General features: G+C 40.3%; 3 protein-coding genes and 4 long non-coding RNA genes across 24 annotated transcripts; 1 reads left to right on the forward strand and 6 right to left on the reverse strand.

Annotated features, from left to right (window-relative positions):
* Positions 1 to 202: 202 nt before the first annotated feature.
* LOC123474338 lies at positions 203 to 5744 on the forward strand. 15 transcript variants are annotated; one of them, XR_006648978.1, is made up of 13 exons: positions 902 to 955; positions 1040 to 1299; positions 2262 to 2386; positions 2495 to 2582; positions 2666 to 2881; positions 2944 to 3068; positions 3157 to 3281; positions 3384 to 3489; positions 3535 to 4332; positions 4415 to 4533; positions 4613 to 4775; positions 4835 to 5249; positions 5312 to 5744. It is a non-coding gene; the product is annotated as an uncharacterized LOC123474338 (long non-coding RNA). The 15 variants fall into 15 exon arrangements; XR_006648971.1 differs by lacking the exons at positions 902 to 955; positions 1040 to 1299 and adding an exon at positions 203 to 349; XR_006648975.1 differs by lacking the exon at positions 902 to 955 and having other exon boundaries at positions 996 to 1299.
* Positions 4528 to 4986, reverse strand: LOC116927853. Its single transcript, XR_004396831.2, has 2 exons — positions 4845 to 4986; positions 4528 to 4745 (listed from the first exon to the last, which is right to left on the reverse strand). It is a non-coding gene; the product is annotated as an uncharacterized LOC116927853 (long non-coding RNA).
* Positions 5745 to 7171: 1427 nt separating the features above from the next.
* Positions 7172 to 8140, reverse strand: LOC123474339. Its single transcript, XR_006648990.1, has 5 exons — positions 8005 to 8140; positions 7789 to 7938; positions 7607 to 7730; positions 7380 to 7546; positions 7172 to 7319 (listed from the first exon to the last, which is right to left on the reverse strand). It is a non-coding gene; the product is annotated as an uncharacterized LOC123474339 (long non-coding RNA).
* Positions 8141 to 9213: 1073 nt separating this feature from the next.
* On the reverse strand, positions 9214 to 11789 carry LOC116927857. Its single transcript, XR_006648992.1, has 10 exons — positions 11450 to 11789; positions 11308 to 11385; positions 11149 to 11237; positions 10969 to 11093; positions 10778 to 10862; positions 10479 to 10694; positions 10292 to 10416; positions 10158 to 10203; positions 9675 to 10096; positions 9214 to 9611 (listed from the first exon to the last, which is right to left on the reverse strand). It is a non-coding gene; the product is annotated as an uncharacterized LOC116927857 (long non-coding RNA).
* Positions 11790 to 12121: 332 nt separating this feature from the next.
* LOC116927855 (group 3 secretory phospholipase A2) lies at positions 12122 to 15481 on the reverse strand. Of its 4 annotated transcripts, none has more exons than XM_032934893.2 (6): positions 15160 to 15481; positions 14767 to 15087; positions 14156 to 14368; positions 13488 to 13712; positions 12912 to 12992; positions 12122 to 12845 (listed from the first exon to the last, which is right to left on the reverse strand). In XM_032934893.2, the coding sequence occupies exons 1-6, from the start codon at positions 15375 to 15377 to the stop codon at positions 12734 to 12736; spliced, it is 1170 nt and encodes a 389-aa protein (XP_032790784.2). In that variant the 5' UTR covers positions 15378 to 15481; the 3' UTR covers positions 12122 to 12733. The 4 variants fall into 4 exon arrangements, with proteins under 4 accessions (XP_032790784.2, XP_032790783.2, XP_032790786.2 ...); XM_032934892.2 differs by having other exon boundaries at positions 14156 to 14371; positions 15160 to 15479; XM_032934895.2 differs by lacking the exon at positions 14156 to 14368 and having other exon boundaries at positions 15160 to 15477.
* An 860-nt stretch (positions 15482 to 16341) lies between these two features.
* Positions 16342 to 18772, reverse strand: LOC116927860 (putative phospholipase B-like 2). Its single transcript, XM_032934897.2, has 7 exons — positions 18460 to 18772; positions 18151 to 18397; positions 17962 to 18056; positions 17524 to 17894; positions 17373 to 17459; positions 16954 to 17309; positions 16342 to 16884 (listed from the first exon to the last, which is right to left on the reverse strand). Exons 1-7 carry the CDS (start codon positions 18669 to 18671, stop codon positions 16546 to 16548), a joined length of 1707 nt encoding a protein of 568 aa, XP_032790788.2. The 5' UTR covers positions 18672 to 18772; the 3' UTR covers positions 16342 to 16545.
* Positions 18773 to 20034: 1262 nt separating this feature from the next.
* On the reverse strand, positions 20035 to 21061 carry LOC116927862. The gene is made up of 3 exons (XM_032934899.2): positions 20926 to 21061; positions 20350 to 20844; positions 20035 to 20287 (listed from the first exon to the last, which is right to left on the reverse strand). The coding sequence occupies exons 1-3, from the start codon at positions 20983 to 20985 to the stop codon at positions 20153 to 20155; spliced, it is 690 nt and encodes a 229-aa protein (XP_032790790.2). The 5' UTR covers positions 20986 to 21061; the 3' UTR covers positions 20035 to 20152.
* Between the last annotated feature and the right edge of the window lie 2071 nt (positions 21062 to 23132).

A 23132-nucleotide genomic window follows, 5' to 3' on the forward strand; every position in this document is an offset into this window, starting at 1 on the left:
CCAAAACTACGGAACGCCGTTTGATCCATTTTTTTAAATAGACAGCTCTTATCGCCAGCTGATCGTTTATGTAGCAAATAAATAGCTAACTAGCATTGTCATCTAACGGTAAAAAATGACACTAATAGAAGGGATTTAAATAGACCACGCCTTCAACGAAGGAGGAGCTACCTATTGACTTTATCGATCGATTGTTAGGCCCATTTTGATCGCCACTGTACAGTCAATGGCGGCATGGCGGTGACGTGCATTGTAAGTTTGTAACTTGGAAGTGTATGCATGTGCGAATTGATGTGGCGTTGCATGTCGGAGGCCCCGTTGATAATACTCTGAGTGATGGTGACATATGGTAAAAAGATAAAGCAGTATGAATATTTGTTGCATTATTTACTTCTATTATTTATATATTCAAGGTATCTTACTGACTTCTATTGGTTTTATTTGTGGAAAGAATATCTTGAGTGGGAGTATTGGATCACAATTGACTAAATGTTTTACTATTTTTAATGAGTTTATCACAAAGAATTTTTTACTTCATGCTCTGTTTCTTTAATGTAGGTAGAATAATCGCAATGTCGTGGTAGTAGTTCGCGAGAGATATACCATAGACAACGAAGTGGAAGACCGCTAACGCCTATATCCCTCTGTAGCGATGCGCGTGAGATGCCGCATAGTGGCGCTGAGTCCGCTAAGATAATAATTTTGGGTTTCCCTACTGATCCAATGCTTCACACACCGTAATTTTTAATTAAATCATGCACGGTATCACTTTGGTACGCACATGTAAATTAAGCACAAAAATTCAGCATATCGTGTGAATTATTTCATATTTTTAGTGGTTGGGTAACCTACGTCCATAAAATGTTTTATTTTCCCCCATTTTCCCTATCTCGAAAATTCGAAAAAAAAAAAATTTTGTCTCGGGAAATGGGGAAAAATAAAACATTTTATGAAAGTAGGTTACCCAACCACTAAAAATATAAAATAATTCACACGATATGCTGAATTTTTGTGCTTAATTTACATGTGCATACCAAAGTGATACCGTGCATGATTTAATTAAAAATTACGGTGTGTGAAGCATTGGATCAGTAGGGAAACCCAAAATTATTATCTTAGCGGACTCAGCGCCACTATGCGGCATCTCACGCGCATCGCTACCTACCGTCCTCTCAGCCTTATGGCCCCCTTCGTGGTCTTCCACTTCGTTGTCTATGGATATACCAATAGGGTTTCCCTATTGAAATACTGATACAGGCCTGTTTTCAGATAGTGTATCAGCAAGAATATTATACTGAAGTACAGTACCCACACAAAGTTTGGAAACACGACGAGTTTTTCCGCGCTTTTAACACGGCGGCTTACGGGCCGAAGTGTCTGCCTTTTTTACGCGATAACTCACGTTTGAGTTATCGCAAAGCAAATCCAAAAAAATCCTCTTGTTGAGGAAAGAATTTCCTTTCACCATGAATTTTTTGAAATTTTTGTAAATAGAAGTTTAGCCCCAAAGTCATAGGTATAAAGTTTGGAAACATCGGCGCGCTCGCCATATGTTTCCATGCTAAAGTGTATGTTACTGAAAAAATTATTAAAAATTCCAATATACGAATTTTTACTTGAAACTTTTACAATCGGTAGACGACATAGTCGTCTACATTTTGACAAATTTTCAATTTTTTTTGATGAAAGGCTAATTTTGCCGATTTTTAAAATAAACAATGCCGATCAATCTTTCGTTGCGAGGGGATGAAATCCTAGCCCGGGGGAAGAATAGAAGGGAAAAGCAAAAGGGGAAGAAAGGGGGAACAGAAGTTCCGACGTACGTTTTATTTAAAAAATCGGCAAAAATCAGCCTTTCACCAAAAAAAATTGAAACTTTGTCAAAATGTAGACGACTATGTCGTCTACCGTTTGTAAAAGTTTCAAGTAATAAATCATATATTGGAATTTTTAATAATTTTTTCAGTAACATACACTTTAGCATGGAAACATATGGCGAGCGCGCCGATGTTTCCAAACTTTATACCTATGACTTTGGGGCTAAACTTCTATTCACAAAAATTTCAAAAAATTCATGGTGAAAGGAAATTCTTTCCTCAACAAGAGGATTTTTTGATTTGCTTTGCGATAACTCAAACGTGAGTTATCGCGTAAAAAAGGCAGACACTTCGGCCCGTAAGCCGCCGTGTTAAAAGCGCGGAAAAACTCGTCGTGTTTCCAAACTTTGTGTGGGTACTGTATATTTAATTTCTTTACTGTAGATTCGCAATTGTAATGGATTCGAAGAGGATATTGATGGAGTTTTGGTATCAAAAAGTATAAGTACATGTTCGTTGGAAGGGCAACCAAAGAGTTCCGGATCCTTTTGCTATCACACAATATTATGGTATTTTTACAAAATCTTTGAAGGGCTTATCTGGACCCCCTTGTTTTCTGTGGCCCTGTTTCCCCTTGACTTATATTATATTCTATATTATATTCTTTGAACCTTCAGTGCGTGTAAAACTAAAGGCTAAAAGAAGAAGAAGAAGAATGATTCAAAAATTCTGGGAGAGAATCATCAAAGAATTATACTTGTTTAGGTAATCCAAGGAAATAAGAAAGAGTATTAACTCGGCGCAGTCTTCGATTCCATCTTTTTAAAAGGTGTTTTTACTGTCCATAGAACTTTTTTGGTCGAGACGTTATGGGTGTCTTAAAGGCACTGAAGGTTGCGTTAGATGTCATAATCCACTACAAAAAGGAAACGCTGAAAATCCCAGGTGGTGATGGGAATTAGTGGCAATGTTACGGTGTAGATAAATTCAGAAAGTGTGACGCTAGCTGATGTAAACCGCGCCAGCTGTGCTATTACCGAGTCTTTCTCACTTTTGCCGCCTAGGTATGTTTTCGAACAAAATTTGTCTTATCAAATTTTCTGTTTGTTAACTGATTCTCATTTAGCAGGAAAAGGTTGTGAGAGTAGCAGAAGAAGAGAAAATTGCAGTAAACCCGGTTTTGAAAGAAGCCAAACATTCCGATTGTATGGGAGCCCAGCCTGTGGAAACAAAAACCCTATGTTTCAGATAGTAAGCTATCTCAACATTCGATAAACCCAAAGTTTCACACATAGATCTGCTTAAACATTCTTTGTTTCTTAATTTATATCGACATCAGGAAAGACAAAAGGAACACATCGTTCCTCAGCCACTTCTGAGGACCACTGTCACCGAAAGAAAATCACCTCGCTTATAGACTCGGAAGGTGAAAGCGAGACCCAAAAGTTTTCCACAACGCAGCAAGTAAAGTATTTTGGCAGATTATCGTGCCCGCAAAGCTAAATAGCCAATTCAATTAAATTTCTTAACACATTTTACATGACCATTCGCTTAAAACGATTTTAGGTCCTCCACCGTTACAGACCACAATGTGTAAATGCGTCACATCCGGGAAATTAATACTGCAGTAATCAGAGCGATAAAAAAATTGGCACCAATTCGTATATACCAGGTAGACTTATCCTATTCGAAAGCATTCGGAAAAACAGATTTGTAGATTATGCCGCAACGCATTCAAGAATGGAGCTTAACACCTTGCAGGGCTGAAGAAAATGATAGAAAAGAATTAGAACAAATTTGTTGGCCGTAAAACAAACCGCGGGAGGCTCAGGAAGAGCTAGATCTTAAACAAAAGGTTTTACTTTGTCTTGAAGTTTATTCATTTTTACGTTTTTTACTTATGAAGATGTGTTACTTGTTCTAGTGCTCTAAAGGAACTAGATAACCATAGCAAAGGCTTATAAATTTAGGGTTGACATAAACTTTCGTGACGAAGCAGTTAAAGTAGGCGAAAGCGAATCGACAATTGAGTGCGCTACTGTCCCGTGCGTCACTCGCGGCATCAGCATTGCGGCAAGTAAGGCATCCGACACATGAAGGGATGTTTCAACAAATAAAACAAACGGGGTTCGGTCCAATCTTTTAAACCAAAATAGTGTGCAGTAATAAGTTACACGGCGGTTACAATCCCAGTAACCAAATATACTGGAGGCAATTTCAAGTCCGGTGCATTGCAAAAATCCTAATAAGGGAATCATACGAATTAGTTTCTCGAAGTACAAGATGACATCCATTGTTGTCCATTTGTCAGAAAACTGATGTAGATTAGCGGTATCCTGTAGTACGAGAAGTTTACCGATAAGGATCCTGTGTAGATAAGATGATAGTCACCACCGACTCCGTTTTTAACGATATTCCTCTCAATAGACAGTGTTAGCTGTAATAGGGATTCTACACAGGTTTGTGGTGGTTCAGAAACGTTTACCACGTTTTGCAACTAGACGTCATATGAATGGTACAGTTCAGTATATTTGCTAATTTTCATGCTATTTCTTTCAGTTTTAATCTGCTGTCCGACAATGTTTCCATATCTTTAGGTGCAGTTCCTATCTGCAGCCCTGCAGTGTGCAAAAATAAATGGTGGAGAAAATCTGCTCATTATGCTGATCAGCACAATGCCAGCTTCATTAAGCATTCTTGAAATGACCTATGAACAGTAAGTTTGGTTTATATTTGGCTTTCACTTGCAAATGTGTGACAAATATTTATAATAGCTAAATTATTATTGAACATAGGACTACACAGTATTAAAAGACTCTTCCCTTAAGGAGATTTGTAGCAGTGGACTTTCTTTAGAAGACTTGTATCAAATATTTGCCTGCTTCTTGGAACAAGGAACTTAGGAGGTCTTGATGACAACCAAGTATCCTTGGAAAGATTGTAAAAAAGATGTTTAAGGTATTTGATAAATCTGTGATCATTTTAATAAAGTGACTTTTTTGGTATTCTTAAATTAGCAGGAAATACCTAAAGTTGGAGGACGGTACATTTTTTTTTCCCGTTACTAGTTTTGTAAAACAAATGGTAAATTTGGTGAAATGAAAACAACACATGATCTATTACTTAAGATCAATTGTTTTCACAAGTGGAGATTGATTCCACAATCTTCAGCTTCCAAGGCAGACAATCCGCAAGGCAATGGGATATACATTTCCCCTATATTTTCGAGACATCTAGTGGAGAAATAACTAACTCCGTAGAACTTTTATTGGTGTGTCAGCTGTCCCGTCAGCTGTTCCATACTTCCATTTCGCGTGGCTGCGGACTGAGGATGGCTGCTGAAACGAACGTCAATCTTCCTGAAATTTTACCACCGATTCCGTGTATTTTGAGATGCATCTTGTGAATTCAACCAATGCAGAGTTGTTCAAGGTATTATGGCAAAAATTCATGTCAAAGAAACGTCGTACTACTTATATTTTAAATTTTTAAAGGAGGAACATGGCTTGGCTATGCTAGCATGTTTTGTTTTTTGTTTTTTTTAATCTCCGTTAGCCTGATATATCCATTTTGTTTCAAAGGTGATACGTAAAAAGAATAGTTCTTAACAATCTTTTTCTCTATCTAAATCTCTTAGATTCTTGGAGGTGTCTTAAGGTGATGTTTGAATTTATTGTTAACAGTTTAAGTTTCGTAAATCATGCTTTCAGGTCTTTGGAATGTACCTGATGTACTGTGGTGGCCGCAAAATCATTCAATGACTTGGTTCAATCCAGGACTTTGTTTTCTTGGTAGTGGGTTACAGTTTTAATTTGCAGAGATTCTGGAGGCACCTGATGTGTTTCATTGGCATTGGAGTCACTCGGTTACAGAAGAGAATGCCACTACTGTTATGTCGTCAGTGTAAATAAAACATATCCAGTATCATTCTTGTGTTTGTTGAATTATTACCTCATTCAACGGAAACAAAGGAGTTAAAGAAGGTAATGGTTAATTCCTTTTGTGATGCCACCATGTGAAGTTGGTTTGTTTCAGTCATTTTCTCCCTTTCTTCTTTTTTTTTTGCTAAGTAATTGCACTTGAAGTCAAATGTGACAAAGGAAACAATTTATTCATTGATGTTTTACTGACTGTGAAATCTATTGAAATAAGTACTAGTGAGATAGCTGGACATAGAATGAATTAGGTTGGGAAAACAAATAATCTAAGTTTATCTTTGATTTGCATAAATTCAAATAAGGTAAAATGAAATAAACACGAAGAATAAATTAAAATTGAAATTGTTTTTATTGTCCCACCGCCTCCCAACAATTCCACCACTATTTTACATCACATTAAATATACATACACATATTTACATAAACATACATACAATTAACTAAGTTAACCCGTTGGCTGCCAGGCCATGCAACCCGTAGGTTGCTTAAACTACAGTAGCTAAACATCGCGTCATAAGGATCGCGAACAAGGTGGGACTTGTCCGAAGACAAGTCCGGGCTGACACGGTGACGGAATCCATTACAGGGAATGCACACCCTCAGGAATCCGCCACCGCATCGACAAAGAGAAGTCCCTACTGGTGCATTGCCTAAGGCGCCTTGCGGCGAAGGCCATTGCGGCCGGTCCCTACAAGCTAAAAAAAATGGGACGCAAACGGGGTGGCAGCCAACGGGTTAACTTAAACATAAAAATGCCAAATAAAACAATACCAGGACGACGATCCACGGTGAACTCCCTACGTGAAGGACGAAGGAGAAGCCGGCGACGAAGTGATGGCGTAGAAATAAACGGCCAAGACGGCGATGAAACAAAGGCGAAGACGACGATGAAACAAAGGCGAAGACGGCCAAGACGACGAGACGGAGATGAAGGCGAAGACGGCCAAGACGACGAGACGGAGATGAAGGCGAAGACGGCCAAGACGACGAGACGGAGATGAAGGCGAAGACGGCCAAGACGACGATGAAGGCGAAGACGGCCAAGACGACGAGACGGAGATGAAGGCGAAGACGGCCAAGACGACGAGACGGAGATGAAGGCGAAGACGGCCAAGACGACGAGACGGAGATGAAGGCGAAGACGGCCAAGACGACGAGACGGAGATGAAGGCGAAGACGGCCAAGACGACGAGACGGAGATGAAGGCGAAGACGGCCAAGACGACGAGACGGAGATGAAGGCGAAGACGGCCAAGACGACGAGACGGAGATGAAGGCGAAGACGGCCAAGACGACGAGACGGAGATGAAGGCGAAGACGGCCAAGACGACGAGACGGAGATGAAGGCGAAGACGGCCAAGACGACGAGACGGAGATGAAGGCGAAGACGGCCAAGACGACGAGACGGAGATGAAGGCGAAGACGGCCAAGACGACGAGACGGAGATGAAGGCGAAGACGGCCAAGACGACGAGACGGAGATGAAGGCGAAGACGGCCAAGACGACGAGACGGAGATGAAGGCAAAGACGGCCAAGACGACGAAGGAAGATGAATATTTGCAGTCCTGTCACATAAGTTTTTCTTACAACACAACAATGCTCCATAACATAGAAATATAAAATACCAAAAAAATGGAGATGTTGTTAAAGCCTGTCCATGTGAGCTGGCTAAGTAACGGTGCAAAAAACAGGAGCTAGATAATCCACCAAATTAAAATACCATGGAAAGGCTATGACAATGAACCTTATTCAATTTTGGCATTCAGCAGACTAAGAAGAGAGGAAGAGAAGCCTGTGTAGAGATAATTGTTACAGATGTGTGTAGTGGAAGATAAGTAATGTTCTGAAATACCACAATGAAGAGCTGAAGGGTATGGATGATGGTTGGCTAATCAGAGAAACTTGGAAATCTGGATACCTGGGATGCTGAGGGCTGATGGTTAGCAACACAAAGTAGATGAAGACTCTGTTGTTGACTGACGAGAGAACACATCATTAAGCTTAAACAAAAGGCTTGAGATCCATTAACAGTACTTGAACTGGATGGTGATCTTCATGTAAGGAATAGTGGCCTTCTTAAAGTGTCAGGATCCCTTGTGGTACATTGATAGCAGGAATGCAGGCTGCTGGTTCAGGCGCTGGCATAGCTGACAAGGCGAAACAACACCACGTACAAACAGCAATCTATTGCAAGGGTTTCCTTTTCAATACATACCCAATGATAGCAATACTGAATAGATAATAACATACCGTAAATATTTGACGAAAAATCCTTTGAAACACATAAAAGGGTAACGTAACAAACACGTAACTTGTCACTCATAATCTTCATCATAGACGCACATCAACGCCATCTAGAGTTTCCGCCTAGAACCAAAAATTCTATTTTACTTTGAATGTTTAATTAAATACAATACTTGCTTTTAAGTACTTGAATTTTGCTAATCTCTGATAGCTGAATTCCAATTTTAGGCATAACATCCTAGAATATCAACTACTAGTTGCAGCACGAAACGCTAACATTTGTAGGTAAAACTGTCGTAGCTCGTAGGATCAGCCTGTAGTGTTGAAAGCAAGAAAAACACGGAATAATAACTACCACACCCTAACGCATGCGAGAAAAGTATTTTAAATTGTTAGAACAATACAGCTCATTTTTTAATTCCGGAAATCTAAAAAATGAACTTTTGTTCTCCTTTAAATGTTTAACAAGATTTTGATAGTTGTAAAAGTAAACTATTGTTAATAAAAGCTATGCGGTGTTTTAAAAGTTTTAAAAGTACAATTTCAGTTCTGACACCTACATAGACTTGAATCGAAAAATCATACATTTAACGCAATTAAACCAATTACTTACTCGGTATTTAGTGAAAAACTGCAAACGAAATATGACAGTACTTGTCAAAACAATGTTTTTGTTTCTACTATTATCTGGCTGGATGCAGCTAGACTGCGCAAGGCCCTTTCAATGTTTCGTCTTCTCACGAACTGCAGCGTATGCGGGAATGGAAATGCCATGAGGAATTACAGTTTTATACTTTTATTACCCTCCACTTACCAATGTATTGGTATTTTTCATGGATTAATCAACAAGTATCATCAATAAATCCCCCTGAAAAGTGAAGAACACCTCTAGGTTTTAAGAATAAAGATTGGGTGCCATTGTTAAACGCTACCTGTCAGTTCCAAGCAGATTCATTGGGCAAAGCAAAGGATCCATTCTTAAAACCGTCATCTGACGCTTCAATAAGCAGTACCTTTGCCGCTTACCAAAAACGTCATAGCTGTTCTTCACCTTTAGAAGCCTACGTACCCTTTCCTATAGTCATACTTAATAGTACCACCCTGATTAGATTTTAACAATTTGCTAACATGAACCAGATTTTCTTAACGTTCAATTTCAGGAAATGGCATAACGCCTGGAGTAGCCTTTGGAGAGCAACAACAAACCCACCTAGCTGCACTTTAAGAATGTTTAATTTGGTCGACGAAAACCGAATTTAACCATTATTTCCGATAAGTGTGCATGTATATTAAGGAATACTCAACAAGTCATCACGTGAATTTTTCCTAAGAAGTGAGTTTAATAGATTTTCACGAGACGACAAAGCTGATTAATTTTTCAATTTCAAAAGTCTATACTGAATCCACTACTATGATATATCCCATCTAAATCTGGTCAGTGATACAATCCGCTTCCGTGTCCTGTAAAGAGTGGTGGAGATTATTTGCATAAGCAACGTTCTTAAATCAAATCATTCCCACTCCGTTTTCCAGGGTGGTTTAGCCGTTAGATCATACAAGACCCTGAAAATTCCTGAAACAGTTAAGACGGCTTCAACCATCTTGGCTACAACCTAATAAGCGGTAACCATGTTTACAGCAAGATCTATTTAAAAACGTATCCACTTTATACGTACCTCTTGGGGCAAATGGGTATTAGGAATTGCAGGAAGTCCAGTCATAAAATCCTGAGAAAAGAATGATCGAAAAACGAATGATCACTGGCATGATGGAATGCGTTGACTCGAATCACAATCAAAGTGGAAGGGATCAAGCCGATTGGCATCTGTGCTAGCTTTTTATAGCAACCCGAATCCCATAATATTTTATTTAAAAAATAATCCGCTTTCCTCAAGATCGCCAAAATGTTACTCGTTAAGTAGGTAGGTGTAACGTCTGTCACCGATTCACGCACAGCCTTTCCGAATATATAGTAAACACAATTGACATTATGGCACACACGCTGTGTTAAGCAGGCGTAGGTGACTAGATCATTCCAGTTTGGTTTTGTCTGATCAGAGCTCTGTTCTACACAATAGCTACAAGTTCGGCAATCTCCCTGCAAGGAAGAACCATCGTTATAAAATTCCGCCAACTAAACGTCTAAATTGCGAAATTACCTTAACACCAACAATGCGAATAGGCAGTAGCGTGGCCGTGGCTTTCCTGATGTCGATATAAATTAAGAAACAAACAATAATTAAGCAGATCTATGTGTGAAACTTTGGGTTTATCGAATGTTGAGATAGCTTACTATCTGAAACATAGGGTTTTTGTTTCCACAGGCTGGGCTCCCATATCATCGGAATGTTTGGCTTCTTTCAAAACCGTGTTTACTCCAATTTCCTCTTCTTCTGCTACTCTCACAACCTTTTCCTGCTAAATGAGAATCAATTAACAAACGGAAAATTTGATAAGACAAATTTTGTTAGAAAAGATACCTAGGCGGCAAAAGTGAGACAGACTCGGTAATAGCACAGCTGGAGCGGTTTACATCAGCTAGCGTCACACTTTATGAATTTATCTACACCGTAACATTGCCACTAATTCCGATCGCCACCTGGGATTTTCAGCGTTTCGTTTTTGTAGTGGATTATGACATCTAACGCAACCTTCAGTGCCTTTAAGACACCCATAACGTCTCGACCAAAAAAGTTCTATGGACAGTAAAAACAGCTTTTAAAAAGATGGAATCGAAGACTGCGCCGAGTTAATACTCTTTCTTATTTCCTTGGATTACCTAAACAAGTATAATTCTTTGATGATTCTCTCCCAGAATTTTTGAATCATTCTTCTTCTTCTTTTAGCCTTTAGTTTTACACGTACTGAAGGTTCAAAGAATATAATATAGAATATAATATAAGTCAAGGGGAAACAGGGCCACAGAAAACAAGCGGGTCTATAAGCACTTCAATGATTTTGTAAAAATACCATAATATTGTGCGATAGCAAAAGGATCCGGAACTCTTTGGTTGCCCTTCCAACGAACATGTACTTATACTTTTTGATACCAAAACTCCATCAATATCCTCTTCGAATCCATTACGATTGTGAATCTACATTAAAGAAATTAAATATGCTTCAGTATAATATTCTTGCTGATACAATTACTGAAAACAGGCCTGTATCAGTATTTCAATAGGGAAACCCTATTGGCATATCTCTTGCGAACTACTACCACAACATTGTGATTATTCTACCTACATTAAAGAAACAGAGCATGAATGAGTAAAAAATTCTTTGTGATAAACTCATTAAAAATAGTAAAACATTTAGTCAATTGTGATCCAATTCTCCCACTCAAGATATTCTTTCCACAAATAAAACCAATAGAAGTCAGTAAGATACCTTGAAGATATAAATAATAGAAGTAAATAATGCAGCAAATATTCATACTGCTTTATCTTTTTACCATATGTCACCATCACTCAGAGTAACCAACGGGGCCTCCCACATGCAACGCCACATCAAGTCACACATGCATACACTTCCAAGTTACAAACTTACAATGCACGTCACCGTCATGCCGCCATTGACTGTACAGTGGCGATCAAAATGGGCCTAACAATCGATCGATAAATTCAATATGTAGTGCTCCTCCTTCGTTGAAGGCGTGGTCTATTTAAATCCCTTCTATTAGTGTCATTTTTTACCGTTAGATGGCAAAGCTAGTTAGCTATTTATTTGCTACATAACGATCAGCTAGCGATAAGAGTTGTCTATAAAAAAACATGGATCAAACGGCGTTCCGTACTGAAACGCCATTCTATTAATAAAAGTAGTCTAATGCCAAGGTTAAAATACTTACGTTCAAGGCTAGACTAATCAATAGAGAATCCCGGATGTCAGCACTCACGATAACACTTCTTCAGCGAATTTAACCTCGACTTTTACGTATCATGAAAATATATATATATTTGTGGGGATAGTAGGGGGCGGAGGAGGAAGGAGCTGCGCACGCAACAATTTTGCAATACGTTTAGCCTTGCCGTCGTTGGCGAAATGACCTACTTGTGATCAAATCATCACGTTATTTGACAGGAAATACCCAATCGGTTTTCGCAGTTCATGGCTATTCCACACATTTAAAAACACTAGAAATTAATATTCTATTGCCACATAGTATAAAGAACACCAAATCAGTCACATCGTTGCGCAAAATGTTACACGGACACGTATTATTTATTTGGCCACACGGGAACACTTATAGGATGCAATTGGCAAGGCGAAATGAGTTAATAAAACAACTCAAATAATTCGTTTGAATTTCCGAAAATTTGTTTCTAGATAAGAGAGCATGCACGCACGCACGCACGTACGGTATAATATGCACGGACGCGGTAGGGACATTTACACAAAAGTAGATTAGAAGAAAAAAATATCTTCTGCTCCATAAATGCGAAATCTTTTTCAGATCGGCGATAATATCAACGATAAATTGGCCACGGATGCTTTACAGACCAAAAAATTTTGTTTCGTGTCGTGAAGGGTAAACTGGCGAGGAATGAAGCAAACAAAATACGAACAAAGGAAAATAGCTTTCCTGACTGGCACGACTAATGCTGTTGATAAACAAACAAAAAACAACACTGGTTTTCTCTCTCATTTGCGGGCAAGAAAAAATTCCGAGCTCTTATCGGCAATCCTAATCGTTAAACGTATTTTTAAAAAAATATTACAAGAGCAAAAGCCGATTTCAATAAGGAATAGGATCGCGGAGGTGAGCTCTTTTTTTCCATTCATTCTGCGTACACTTCCCCCACCACGAGCTTTTCTTGCAAACTTTCTCTGGTTTGAGCACAAAACACCTGTGATAAATAGAAATAAAGTTATTATCCGACATTGACAATGATTTCTTGCTCTATTATTTTTACTTGATTTGAATGATGTTGAAGAACAGTTTGCCCACCAAGTTGGAGGCAGCCGTGTTAGCTTGCTTTAGGCAGGAACGGAATCTAATTTTAAAAATATAAACAAAAATTTCGTTAGATTTTCCTGGCTGAAGCGACTGAAAAGCCTGTAATTTCGTCTGAAGGCAATCAAACGTTCCAAATAAGTGCCAAGAAAAACCGAATGAAAGTTCGGCTGGACTGCTGTAGGCAAGGCGATATCGGCCAAGAAGGTCAGCATTCTGTGGCCCGTTCCCATTTTCATTATAACGGTCTCTCATACAACAAATCCTACATGATTTCTGGGCGTTGCACGAACTGATAGAACTGCATACTTAACCCTATACCGTAAAACATTTATGACAAAGATGGATCGACTTGGCCTTGCATTTATCCCTCATTTGCAATTTTAATTGGTCTCTCCAACTCACCTACGTCCTTGATGAACAATGCTCTTTCTAGTTTCGCTTTCTTTAACTACATCTATAACGGAACTTTAACGCATCAACGGAATCATTTCGACGTCTAAAGCGACTGGAGGCGGGGGGGAAGGGAATTTACCTGTCGTCGCAAGTGCAATGCATAGCTGTATAAGGTCGGCTGTTGTACAGACCAAATTTCTCGGACCAGGCCGTGATGTGTTGGGGACACTGCATGTCGTGCTGGCGACAGCACCTGTCCGCTGCTGCATAACCGCCCAGGTTAGATGGTCCGTCGGCCCGATTACCTTTACCGCACCATTTCGTGTGGGGAACTATGTAAAGATCATCTGCTTCACGCCTTCTCCTACAAATACGCAAAAGGATTCGAGGTTCGCATTTGCTGATTCAACTGGATTGGGGATCTTTTTTTGTTTCTGTTATGTTGAGGTGGTTGTTGTAAAGAGGGTTTCGGATAGCCGGAAGACGCAAGACAACTTGGAGTGGATGTGTGTGTTAATCAAGAACAGAATTTCCCGAGAAAACGAAAACAAAAAGACTAAGGGACAGTAACGAGTGAGAGAAGCCGAAAAAAGTCTCAGATAAAAGAAATACGACAGCTGGAAAACGGGCTATTAAAGAGGATGTTTACAAATAAAAAGCCGAAACTAAATTGTGTTTAGTTTTCGAGAAGACTTTTGTACACCGCGCGAATAGTTTCCCAAACATCAATTGTAGAACGCTCGACAAATTGGCTGAAATTAGACTATATACAGCCCAAGAACTAGAGTCGTGCAGTTCGTACTTCACCTCTCATCGCAGTCGCACGCAGATATCGTGATTGGTCGGTTGTTGGTGATGTCGTATCTGGTTTTGGTACTCCGGATGGTCTCTGGACAGTGGTCGTGGCGACGGCAGCAACGGTCCACGCCTTGTTCGGCTCCCAAATCTTTGTACTCGGTGGCACGATGACCCGAACCGCACCAAATCGTTCCAGGCATCATCATGATATCTCGCTTCCTCCTGCTGCGTTAGTAATAACGCAAGGTGTTGACTCCAAGTCAATGATAACCCAATTCAATGCCCTTCTTCCCCTTCCCCGAAAAAGTCTTAAAATCGTTTACGAACTCCCCATGTACATTAACATGGCTATGCGATTCAACCCCAAAAGTAATGAGAACAGGGGAGAATAAAGATTGAAAATTTTTAAAAAGACTAGTTCTGAAAAGTAGTGATCAATCAAAGGAAAAAAAAGGCAACCCAGTTAGTAGGATAAACCACGAAGTTAAATTACAGCGTAAGACAATATACCAACGAAGAAGAGGTAGATTTTAGTAGAACTCAGGTAGATGAATCTGGTTTACGATTCCCATGAAATGCTGGAAGCAAGGGCGGATGGGTTTACTAATCTACTCTCGTACCTGACAGATGACTGATCCTCAGATTGACGGGCGGCCTTGCGCATGCGAGAGTGAAGCTGGCGGCATTCAGCTTTCATTCGACGGTAAACTGCTGACCGTGCAAGATCTTCCGGCAGGTCTGAACGTTTTTCAATAATGCGAATAGTAGTGTTGCGAGCGGTGGATGATAATTGCTGATATTCAGCAGTTAACTTCTGTTGGAATGCAATGGCCGTTTCCATATCTGTGATGTATTCGCAATCTTGCAATGACAGGTCAGCGTCGTAGATCAGCTGAATCAAATGACGTCCGTCAGTCATTTGGCGCAGCACAGCTCCTTCTCTGTTTGTCAACATGTGAACCATGATTAGTATAATGTAACATTAAATGAATACGAAACGAAAGATTTTTTACTTGGTCCCGTTAAGTGTGAAGACTGCAGCCGTTTCTTTGAGCGCAATGCCATTCAATGAAAACCTGCGCTCCACTTCACCATCCTCGAGCACGTCAAAGGCGTAAAAATTGGGCATCACCGGATCTATTCCGGTTTCGCTCAATGCGGCAGCTTCCAACCCGATCGTCGTACAAAGAGCGAAAAAAACAATAGCCAAAATGTGCACAATCATAGCCATGATTATTGAGTTTCGATTTGGACGGAACAGATAGAATGTTCGAGTTGAAAGCGCCAGACGAGACTGCCGCTCCAATGGCTCAAGCCGGTCCACCACTACGATGAAAATAATGATCTCAAATGAAAAGGAGGGATCTCCGCAGGGGATAACCAGGTAAACGGAGCAATCCACAGCAGATGGAGCTCCAATAGGAGTCGTCAGATTTGCTGACGTCAAATGGCACCATGTTCAAAAAGATTTCCCCCTGAAGGATCCTTCACTTGAATACACGGGTCGACCCTTCAGGCTACCGAACCGGCCTCTGGTTTCGTCCAATCCAGCACTTCTAACCACTCTGTACTCCGTGACGTCAAATCGTACGACCGGCCCCCACCCTCTCCAATTACATCGCCAGCGGACGAAAAGAATACAAAAAAAAAATAGGATATTTGTCTTCACTTAGCATTCCTTTCCTTTCTCCCCCTCTCTGTGCCTATTTTTTTCGGCCCAAAATACGAAATTCTGTGTAGGGACCTTTAATTATCTATGCGGCCTTGTTATCGGCCTTATACTCTTTCTATTCTGGTACTCGCTTGCAGCGTATGGTTTTCATTAATGCGCCCAATAATAGCAAAGAGGACGGCAATTGAGCCGGCCAAATGAAAAGGACGCATCATTTTGTCAGAAAGCTTAAAGTGGGAAACCATCTCGGATTTCTTCGCCGTTGCTAGAACATTCGGTAGCGTCCGTGCCATCCGCGTGATCACTATCTCGAAAGCCCTCATGTTTCTCCGGTCTAGGGAATCCCGATTAGACCATAACGGAGACGCATCTGCTTACAAGCCCCTCTAGCGTTAAGCTAGCAATAACGAGCATCAGAACGGATGAGCAAAGTTCATTGGGCACGAACAGCGGAAGATCAACTAATCCCACATATTGCATCAATTTCTTGCTTCTGTAAAATAAAAAACGTCCTTTCCGCTGATCAAGTGACTCTCGTGTTTAATTTTGATTGGCGAAACTCTACGGCCCCGTGTACACACTTTCCGTAAATAGAATTCGTCAAACGAGCGAGTCGCAGATTTCAAAAATTTCTTAAAGCCCAGAACGCAATGATAAGGGTGAAAAACAATTGAGTATCTCAGAAATAGACATCATGGTTTACATTTAAAGTTCGAGATACAATGTTTTAGACAGTCCACTTAGTCTGAACTGGTTGAAATTTCCAAAGATCAGGATGGCCAATGTGGGACAAATTAGTAAAATCAGATTCGCTCCATCTAAACGCCGGTAGGGAGTCGTAAGTCGGTCCTCCAACCGCAATAAAGTCCAACGAAGACATAAGTTGATGTGAGGTAACCTTGCAGTCGGTAGCACCGTGAGAACGGTGACTCAACGCATGGAAAGGATAAGTGCCGTTAGCTGGATTCAAATCGTTTCGGGCCGAGATGGCGTTTTCTCCGGAATATTTCGGATCGCATTTGTCGCAGCGAGAAAGTGGGTCATTGCGATAATCGTTGTATCTCATCTAAATTAATTCAAAAAGACAGGTTTAGTGACGGTACTTTCCCTAAATAAAACGTAAGAAGAAACTCACCATCTTTATCATTGAATCCATATCGTTGACTTTGGACTGGTCACGATTGAAAATGAGTGCACGAGGTGTTTTATCATATGTGAACCAATCGCCGTATTTCTCCACCAGTGCTGGTGTACCAGAAAGATTAAAGATCGTGGGGAAATATGGGCTGTTATACGATGGCCAAAAAGATTTGGATCTCAACACGTCAGTCATGTCACGAGATTCAATTAGAGTTGGCAACTGTTCGAGAACCCAAAAGAGACCGTCACGAAGAGGTTTGCCAGGCTTGAAGAGTTTATAATCGACAATCATCCATTGATTGTTGTAAGTGCCGCTGTTATGGCGTCCAAAAACATCCGTCCATTCTTTGCCTTTATTGTCAATAATGAAATCATTAGGGCACTACATTACAGCAGAATAAAAGGCTCTAATACCGGTTGAAGCGAGGCGATTTGCTACCATGGACCGAACTCCTTCAAGAATTTGACCAGTGGGTTTGATGTACTTGAATAGCTCTTCATCTGAGACAAAAAAAATAGTCATTAGTACTATATGTGTAATTTGAATAATCATAAAAAAATTTACTGTTATTTCCAATGGTAGTCTCCATGGAAACGAGGCCAGAAGATATGACGGTGAAATCGTCTCCCGAGTATAACAGACCGGGGTAAGAAGAAAACGACATGGAATGGCCTGGAATAAGCGCCGAATCTTCATCTGCCGTCTGATGCACTTCCAGGCTGTATTTCTTCAAAATTCTGATCATTGATTCGTAACCGTTCCATGTAACGTGAGAAGTGTAGATGTCCGATGTTTCGGGAAGCACTTTGATTAAGGCGGAGCAAGACGCAACCATGTGACGTCGACCAATTTTATTAATTCGCCAGTCCTTGTTCAGTTGTTGAGGGGCAAACATTTGTTCAAACTCTTCCATATCACCAAAGATATTGAACCAACTTTATATGAAGATGAACAAATTTACATAAGTAAAATATTAAACATTTGCTATTAACGTTGACTTACAGAAATCCATAGCTCCCCATTGAATGGCCAGTATTAACTGCTGCTTTTTCCCAACCAGTTGCCATTCCTTCCATTTGCTCATAGAACAAACCAACCTAAATATTCACATTTAAAAAATTCAAAATGATGTGAAACAAAAAAAACAAAAAAATAAAAAAAATAACTAAATATATTGTAGGTAACTAATACCTGATGCCAGAATCGGCTCTTGCCTCTCAGCTTTTTGTACATCTTGTTAACCCATTTTGTATTGGTAGACAAAAAAGTACGTAGTTTGCTGCAGTAGCCATCTCGGCCCTGACAATAATCTTGAAGTGTATTCAAGTACGAGAAATAGATAAGCTCATGTGTAAGATAGCCTTCTAGGAAGCCAGCTGCCTTAGACTGCATAGTATCTGGAAAGTTCCCATTGGTCCAGACTTCAAAATTAGCCCATCTGTAATTTAATAGTTAACAATAAGATAGAGTACATTCCAATACATGTAACGGATACCATACCCTGTTTGATTAATGGAGTTTGTGAACTTCGCCCCAGCAACGTATTTGTCGCGAGGTGGCTCGTGGTTAACAATTACAAATTCTTCATTATTTTCATCGAACACCGCATAGGCTGTTCTTGATTCGCTCTCTGGGACAAGTTCTGCAGATTGGACAGAAATCAAAAGTAAGCTAAGACTTAGCAACAAGCAGAGACGATGAAGATTGTTCATCTTCTTCGAATGACACGCTTCAACTAGTGAGAAATACCAAAATGCAAAAATCTTTGCCTAGTTTCTCTCCGATGTTGAAACGCCCCCTAAAAATTCATCGTAAACTGTTGTTTTGAAGTTTAACAGCTGACTAAAAATTTCTAAACCACCTGTTGGCCGTGAGGGAAACTGTTTCTCGCTTAGTTTCGAAAATGAAAGCGGAAAAATTAAGCCGTCAAACAGCATCTGCGTCCTAGTTAAATGCCCCAGCAATAATAGAAAGATTAGACTTTCACCCAATACACACTCGCTAGAATCCTTTAACTTCGCAGGCACCTAGCGATTCCATCATTTTCATGGTAGCAATTAATGATATTGCTAGACTAGTTGAAAAACAGGTCAAAACTTCGAGCGTTGCTACGGTCATCCGGGCAGCTATTTTACACTTTGCAATCCTAGCAAACCATAAAGAGAAAGTATAAGTATGTGCAAAGAATGGATAAAACTAATGGAGGGGGGGGGTTGCACTGTAAAACCACGCTAAAAGAATGCGAAAAACTATTAAATATAGGATAGTTTTTGACACATCCAGTAATAAAACAAAAGCTGTTCAGAAATCACATGGTGTTTGAACCATGCTAGTTGGTTGCCGTTTTTTCTTCTATATTGCATAAGCCTCAGTGTTTCATATAGATACCGAAACTGTAAGTTTGAACGAGCACGTACTCCAATCACAAAATGGCTAGTTTTTGTAACAGTTTTCGTTTCAAACGTTTGGACGAGAGATTTATTTTCCACAATAAAGCAATACAACAGAAGAGAAAGTTTAGAATCATTCATTGGACTACTCCGGGCACGTCCAGTCAGTAAATATTTGAGTCGGCTGACCAGTATTAAATTATTTTGTCAAGCAGACCATGTTGAAGATTTGGCAATTTTTTTTTTTTTTTTTTGCCGAAGTTGAATACATCACTCCACAAACAAGTGCCGAAGTTTAGTCGTAACGTTCCAAAGGGCATATCTTGTCAAATTTTTTAAGATGTAGGGATGATAACGCGATATTTGTACAAACCCTTAACCGCATTTATTTCGCATAGGAAGTTGACAGATTGCTGGTCTAATTTCGTCATGCTCCGTGTTAGTTACGCTTAAATAAGATTAGTTAGCTAGAAGTTCAACGAGTTTGGGGAAAATAAACGTTCGGAATTTTAATGGACGTTTGATTGTGACTAACCGACCAACTCGTAAGGCCAATTGTCGCTCAGAGAATTATTTTCAATTGAACATTCCATAAATGTTTTTCGTCACACGTAAATTTGGTCTATCCATTTAGTAATGACCAAGCAGTGCACAAAACCAACAATATTTATTAGCAATGATAAAGTTAGTTCATAGCGTTTTTATTCGTGGTCATAGAGCACATCGATCTTGTCCGTTACATAATTCAAATAAAATTAAAATACAGTAAAAATGAGGTTAAAACAATATTGCAATCAATGTGGTCAAACATTTGGATTTGTTTCAGTTGGCTGAGCTGAAGCAGTAACTTCCTGTGTTACAGCGTCACCGTTGGCTTCAGTTGGGGGATATAGTCCAGCTGGAACAGCCTCACCACCTGGGTACTGCATCACCCATGTCTTTTCCCCACAAAACAGAAAAAATGTAATTGTGTGCCGCAAATTAGGATAAACGATGTTACCTCAGGTGCTGATGCTGCACTAGTATATTGCACGTATTGTGGGCCAGCAGCACCATATCCACCAGGATAGAATGCATATGGCTGCATAGCTGCATCTACGTTGACGGGGACTGGCACCGGGGCAGCATAGGCTGAATGAGCTACGTAAGCTGCTGACACATCACCTGAGGCTGGACCGGACATGGAATACGCAACAACTGGAGGTTGATAATACATCGAAGAGTAGTCAAACGGTTGCTGTTGTCCTCCCATTACAGCTCCAGGAGTGGCCAGTACAGGAGAGACGGGCAACAAACGTCCAGACATGTCTGATGTGTGAGTATCGTCAGAGACGTACATGGGAACGTAGACCTTTCTGGCTACGAGAATAACCTTTCGTGTGTCAGGTTCTGGTGTCACCTTGCCCAGTTTGTCTTTTTTATCAGATTTCAGGTTGAGAAACCAAGCGTCAGAGACAACCAACAAGCTCAGCAATGAGAAGGTGACAAGTACAGACTGATTTCAACAGGAAAACAAAATGACATTAATATTAAATATTCCAAAACACGAATAGAAACTTGGGATTGAATTCCTTACCTTCATGTCGAAACAGAGTAGTTTGGTGTTTGGAGATAAAAGATGATCTGCGTATGACATGTAGCACTACGCCGGGCTTTTATACGTCCACTTTGAACCCACAAGTCAGCTGGTGGCCTGAAGCAGCTCGAGTTAATTAGTTTTTCAAGGTTACAGACAGTCTCAGTTCAGGATAAATGGCAGGAGCGATTATTTCATCTACCTAAATTTTAATCTAATTGCAATTTGAACCGCATGGTTCGTTTGCCATTCACTTTCTCCCCCCTCCCCTTCGTTTGATTCATATGAAAGTCAGTAGTTCAAGAGTGATTTCCGCATTTTCGCTGATACAGAACATTTTCCGAATATTTAAAGCTTCGCGGAATGATTTATGGCCATTCTCCTGTTAACTATCGACAGTTTAAAAAATATCATTGGCGAAGTGTTTACTGCTGCTCGTTCAGTCAAAGCCTTCCATAGTTTTGTCTAGTGTTCTGATATCAATAAAACTAAACATCAATTTCATGCGCAACAAAGGAAGGACTAAACAAAACAAAACGGACTAATAAAAACCGTGTTTAAGGGCTAGTCAAATGTCAGTGGTGGGCGAGGTGATGACGCAGTTTTAAATGCTATCCTGGTTTTATAGGTTGTTTCTGAAATGTGCACCATCAAATAGAAAAGTACCGAAACATTTGTTACCAGCTACCTTTTTTTCTAAAATCAACTTAAATCACTGCAAAACGTGTTACATAACGTACGTAGAAACGAAACGGGAAAACTGTGGTAGATTTCACTCCGCCAGATGGCGTTGGCAATTAGATTGCACTCTTTCACGCCAATCGTAATCATCATGTCACGATGATTTCTGTAATTTTTACAAATCAAATATTATTTGTGAATTCATAAACATTCTGAACAACATGCAAAATTTATTGAAGTTTGTGGAAAGGCAGAATGAAACGTGATTACGTTCGATTAAAATTGTGAAAATAAAACAAAATGTACCAAATTTCAAACAATCAGTTGGCGATTCTTAGTCGATTTCCATATCAATAAACGAAAAACCGGGAAAAATCTAAGAATTTTCTACAAGTCTAAAAAGTCTAACAGAAAACTATTCACAATGAAGTCGTTTTCTGACATCGTTTCCTGGATGGCGTTGTTAATAGGTATTGAAATTATTGACGATGAACAACCCTCTTTGGAAATTGCAGACTTGGTTACAAATGCAGTGGCACCGGAATCCAACTGCATGCGACCGTCTGTACCGTACGATCCAGACTTTCGGTTCATGCCGATACCCCTGACACCAGATCGCCCACAATCTAAGGAAAACAGTCATACGGTCTGCCATATGCCCGACGAACCAGACTCCTATGTCCGTTACGACTCTTCGTCGGGACGAGCCGATACTTCAGGCATCGAGGCATACTGGAACCGCCCGCCCCCAGAAAATTTCATACCGCCACCACCGTATTGGCCGCCCGTTTCGTACGTGCCACCCCCTCCGCCAGAGCATGTAGAGGCTGTCAGGTACGAACCTCCAGTGCAAACACCTGCGGCCCAAACAGGGGACGAGGAACTGATAGACCTGTTCACTGAACAACCTACACAACAACCTGGTTATGGAACTACCAGCCTCGGGGTTCAGCACGAGTTAGACAGGATGCGGGAAAAGGTTACGGAATTGTCACAATTACTCCAGCTAGAACAAATGAAAAACTTTGATCTACAGCAACGTATCACCAAGCTGGAAGCTGAAAAAGACGAAATAAGAAGAGCAAACCAGACTGCTCCTAGTGCTTACCAGAATGGCCAAGTACGGGCCAGTCAACACCAGGCTTGGGGACGAGAACCACCTCAAAATCAGGCGCAAGTAACTATGCGAAGACTACTCGCCGAACTAGAAAAAGAAAAGGAGCGGAAACGGAACGCAGAGTACCGACCGAAAGATCAGGTATTTGTGATGGAACCATTGCCTGAAGGATGGTCGGAAATAGACTTGAATTAGTTCCACTTTCCCTAACGATGAAGTTAGATTCAACTTTGCAGATATGTAACTTGAATTTATTTCCATCTTTTAGCGGAAAGTGAACTTTTTTCAGCAATTCCTGCCACCACCGTTCCGTCAGTGGAATGTCCGTATTTATTTGGCTCATAAAAACCCTAAACACCGACGGAATTGAATGGTGAACCCGTAAACGCGGCAGTGACACGACTACCTT

Source organism: Daphnia magna, linkage group LG7, assembly GCF_020631705.1.
Source record: "Daphnia magna isolate NIES linkage group LG7, ASM2063170v1.1, whole genome shotgun sequence".
Classification (NCBI taxonomy): domain Eukaryota; kingdom Metazoa; phylum Arthropoda; class Branchiopoda; order Diplostraca; family Daphniidae; genus Daphnia; species Daphnia magna.

Coding starts and splice junctions, on each gene's coding strand:
- LOC116927855 (XM_032934892.2), bottom strand. CDS start 15,377: ATGGCTATGATTGTGCACATTTTGGCTATTGTTTTTTTCGCTCTTTGT. Junction 15,088..15,159: donor TTCACACTTAACGGGACCAA/GTAAAAAATCTT, acceptor GTTGACAAACAG/AGAAGGAGCTGTGCTGCGCC. Junction 14,372..14,766: donor GAGGATCAGTCATCTGTCAG/GTACGAGAGTAG, acceptor TTACTAACGCAG/CAGGAGGAAGCGAGATATCA.
- LOC116927860 (XM_032934897.2), bottom strand. CDS start 18,671: ATGAACAATCTTCATCGTCTCTGCTTGTTGCTAAGTCTTAGCTTACTT. Junction 18,057..18,150: donor AGAGCCGATTCTGGCATCAG/GTATTAGTTACC, acceptor GTGAATATTTAG/GTTGGTTTGTTCTATGAGCA. Junction 16,885..16,953: donor TGGATTCAATGATAAAGATG/GTGAGTTTCTTC, acceptor GAATTAATTTAG/ATGAGATACAACGATTATCG.
- LOC116927862 (XM_032934899.2), bottom strand. CDS start 20,985: ATGTCATACGCAGATCATCTTTTATCTCCAAACACCAAACTACTCTGT. Junction 20,845..20,925: donor TACTCTGTTTCGACATGAAG/GTAAGGAATTCA, acceptor TGTTGAAATCAG/TCTGTACTTGTCACCTTCTC. Junction 20,288..20,349: donor GTGCAGCATCAGCACCTGAG/GTAACATCGTTT, acceptor TGTGGGGAAAAG/ACATGGGTGATGCAGTACCC.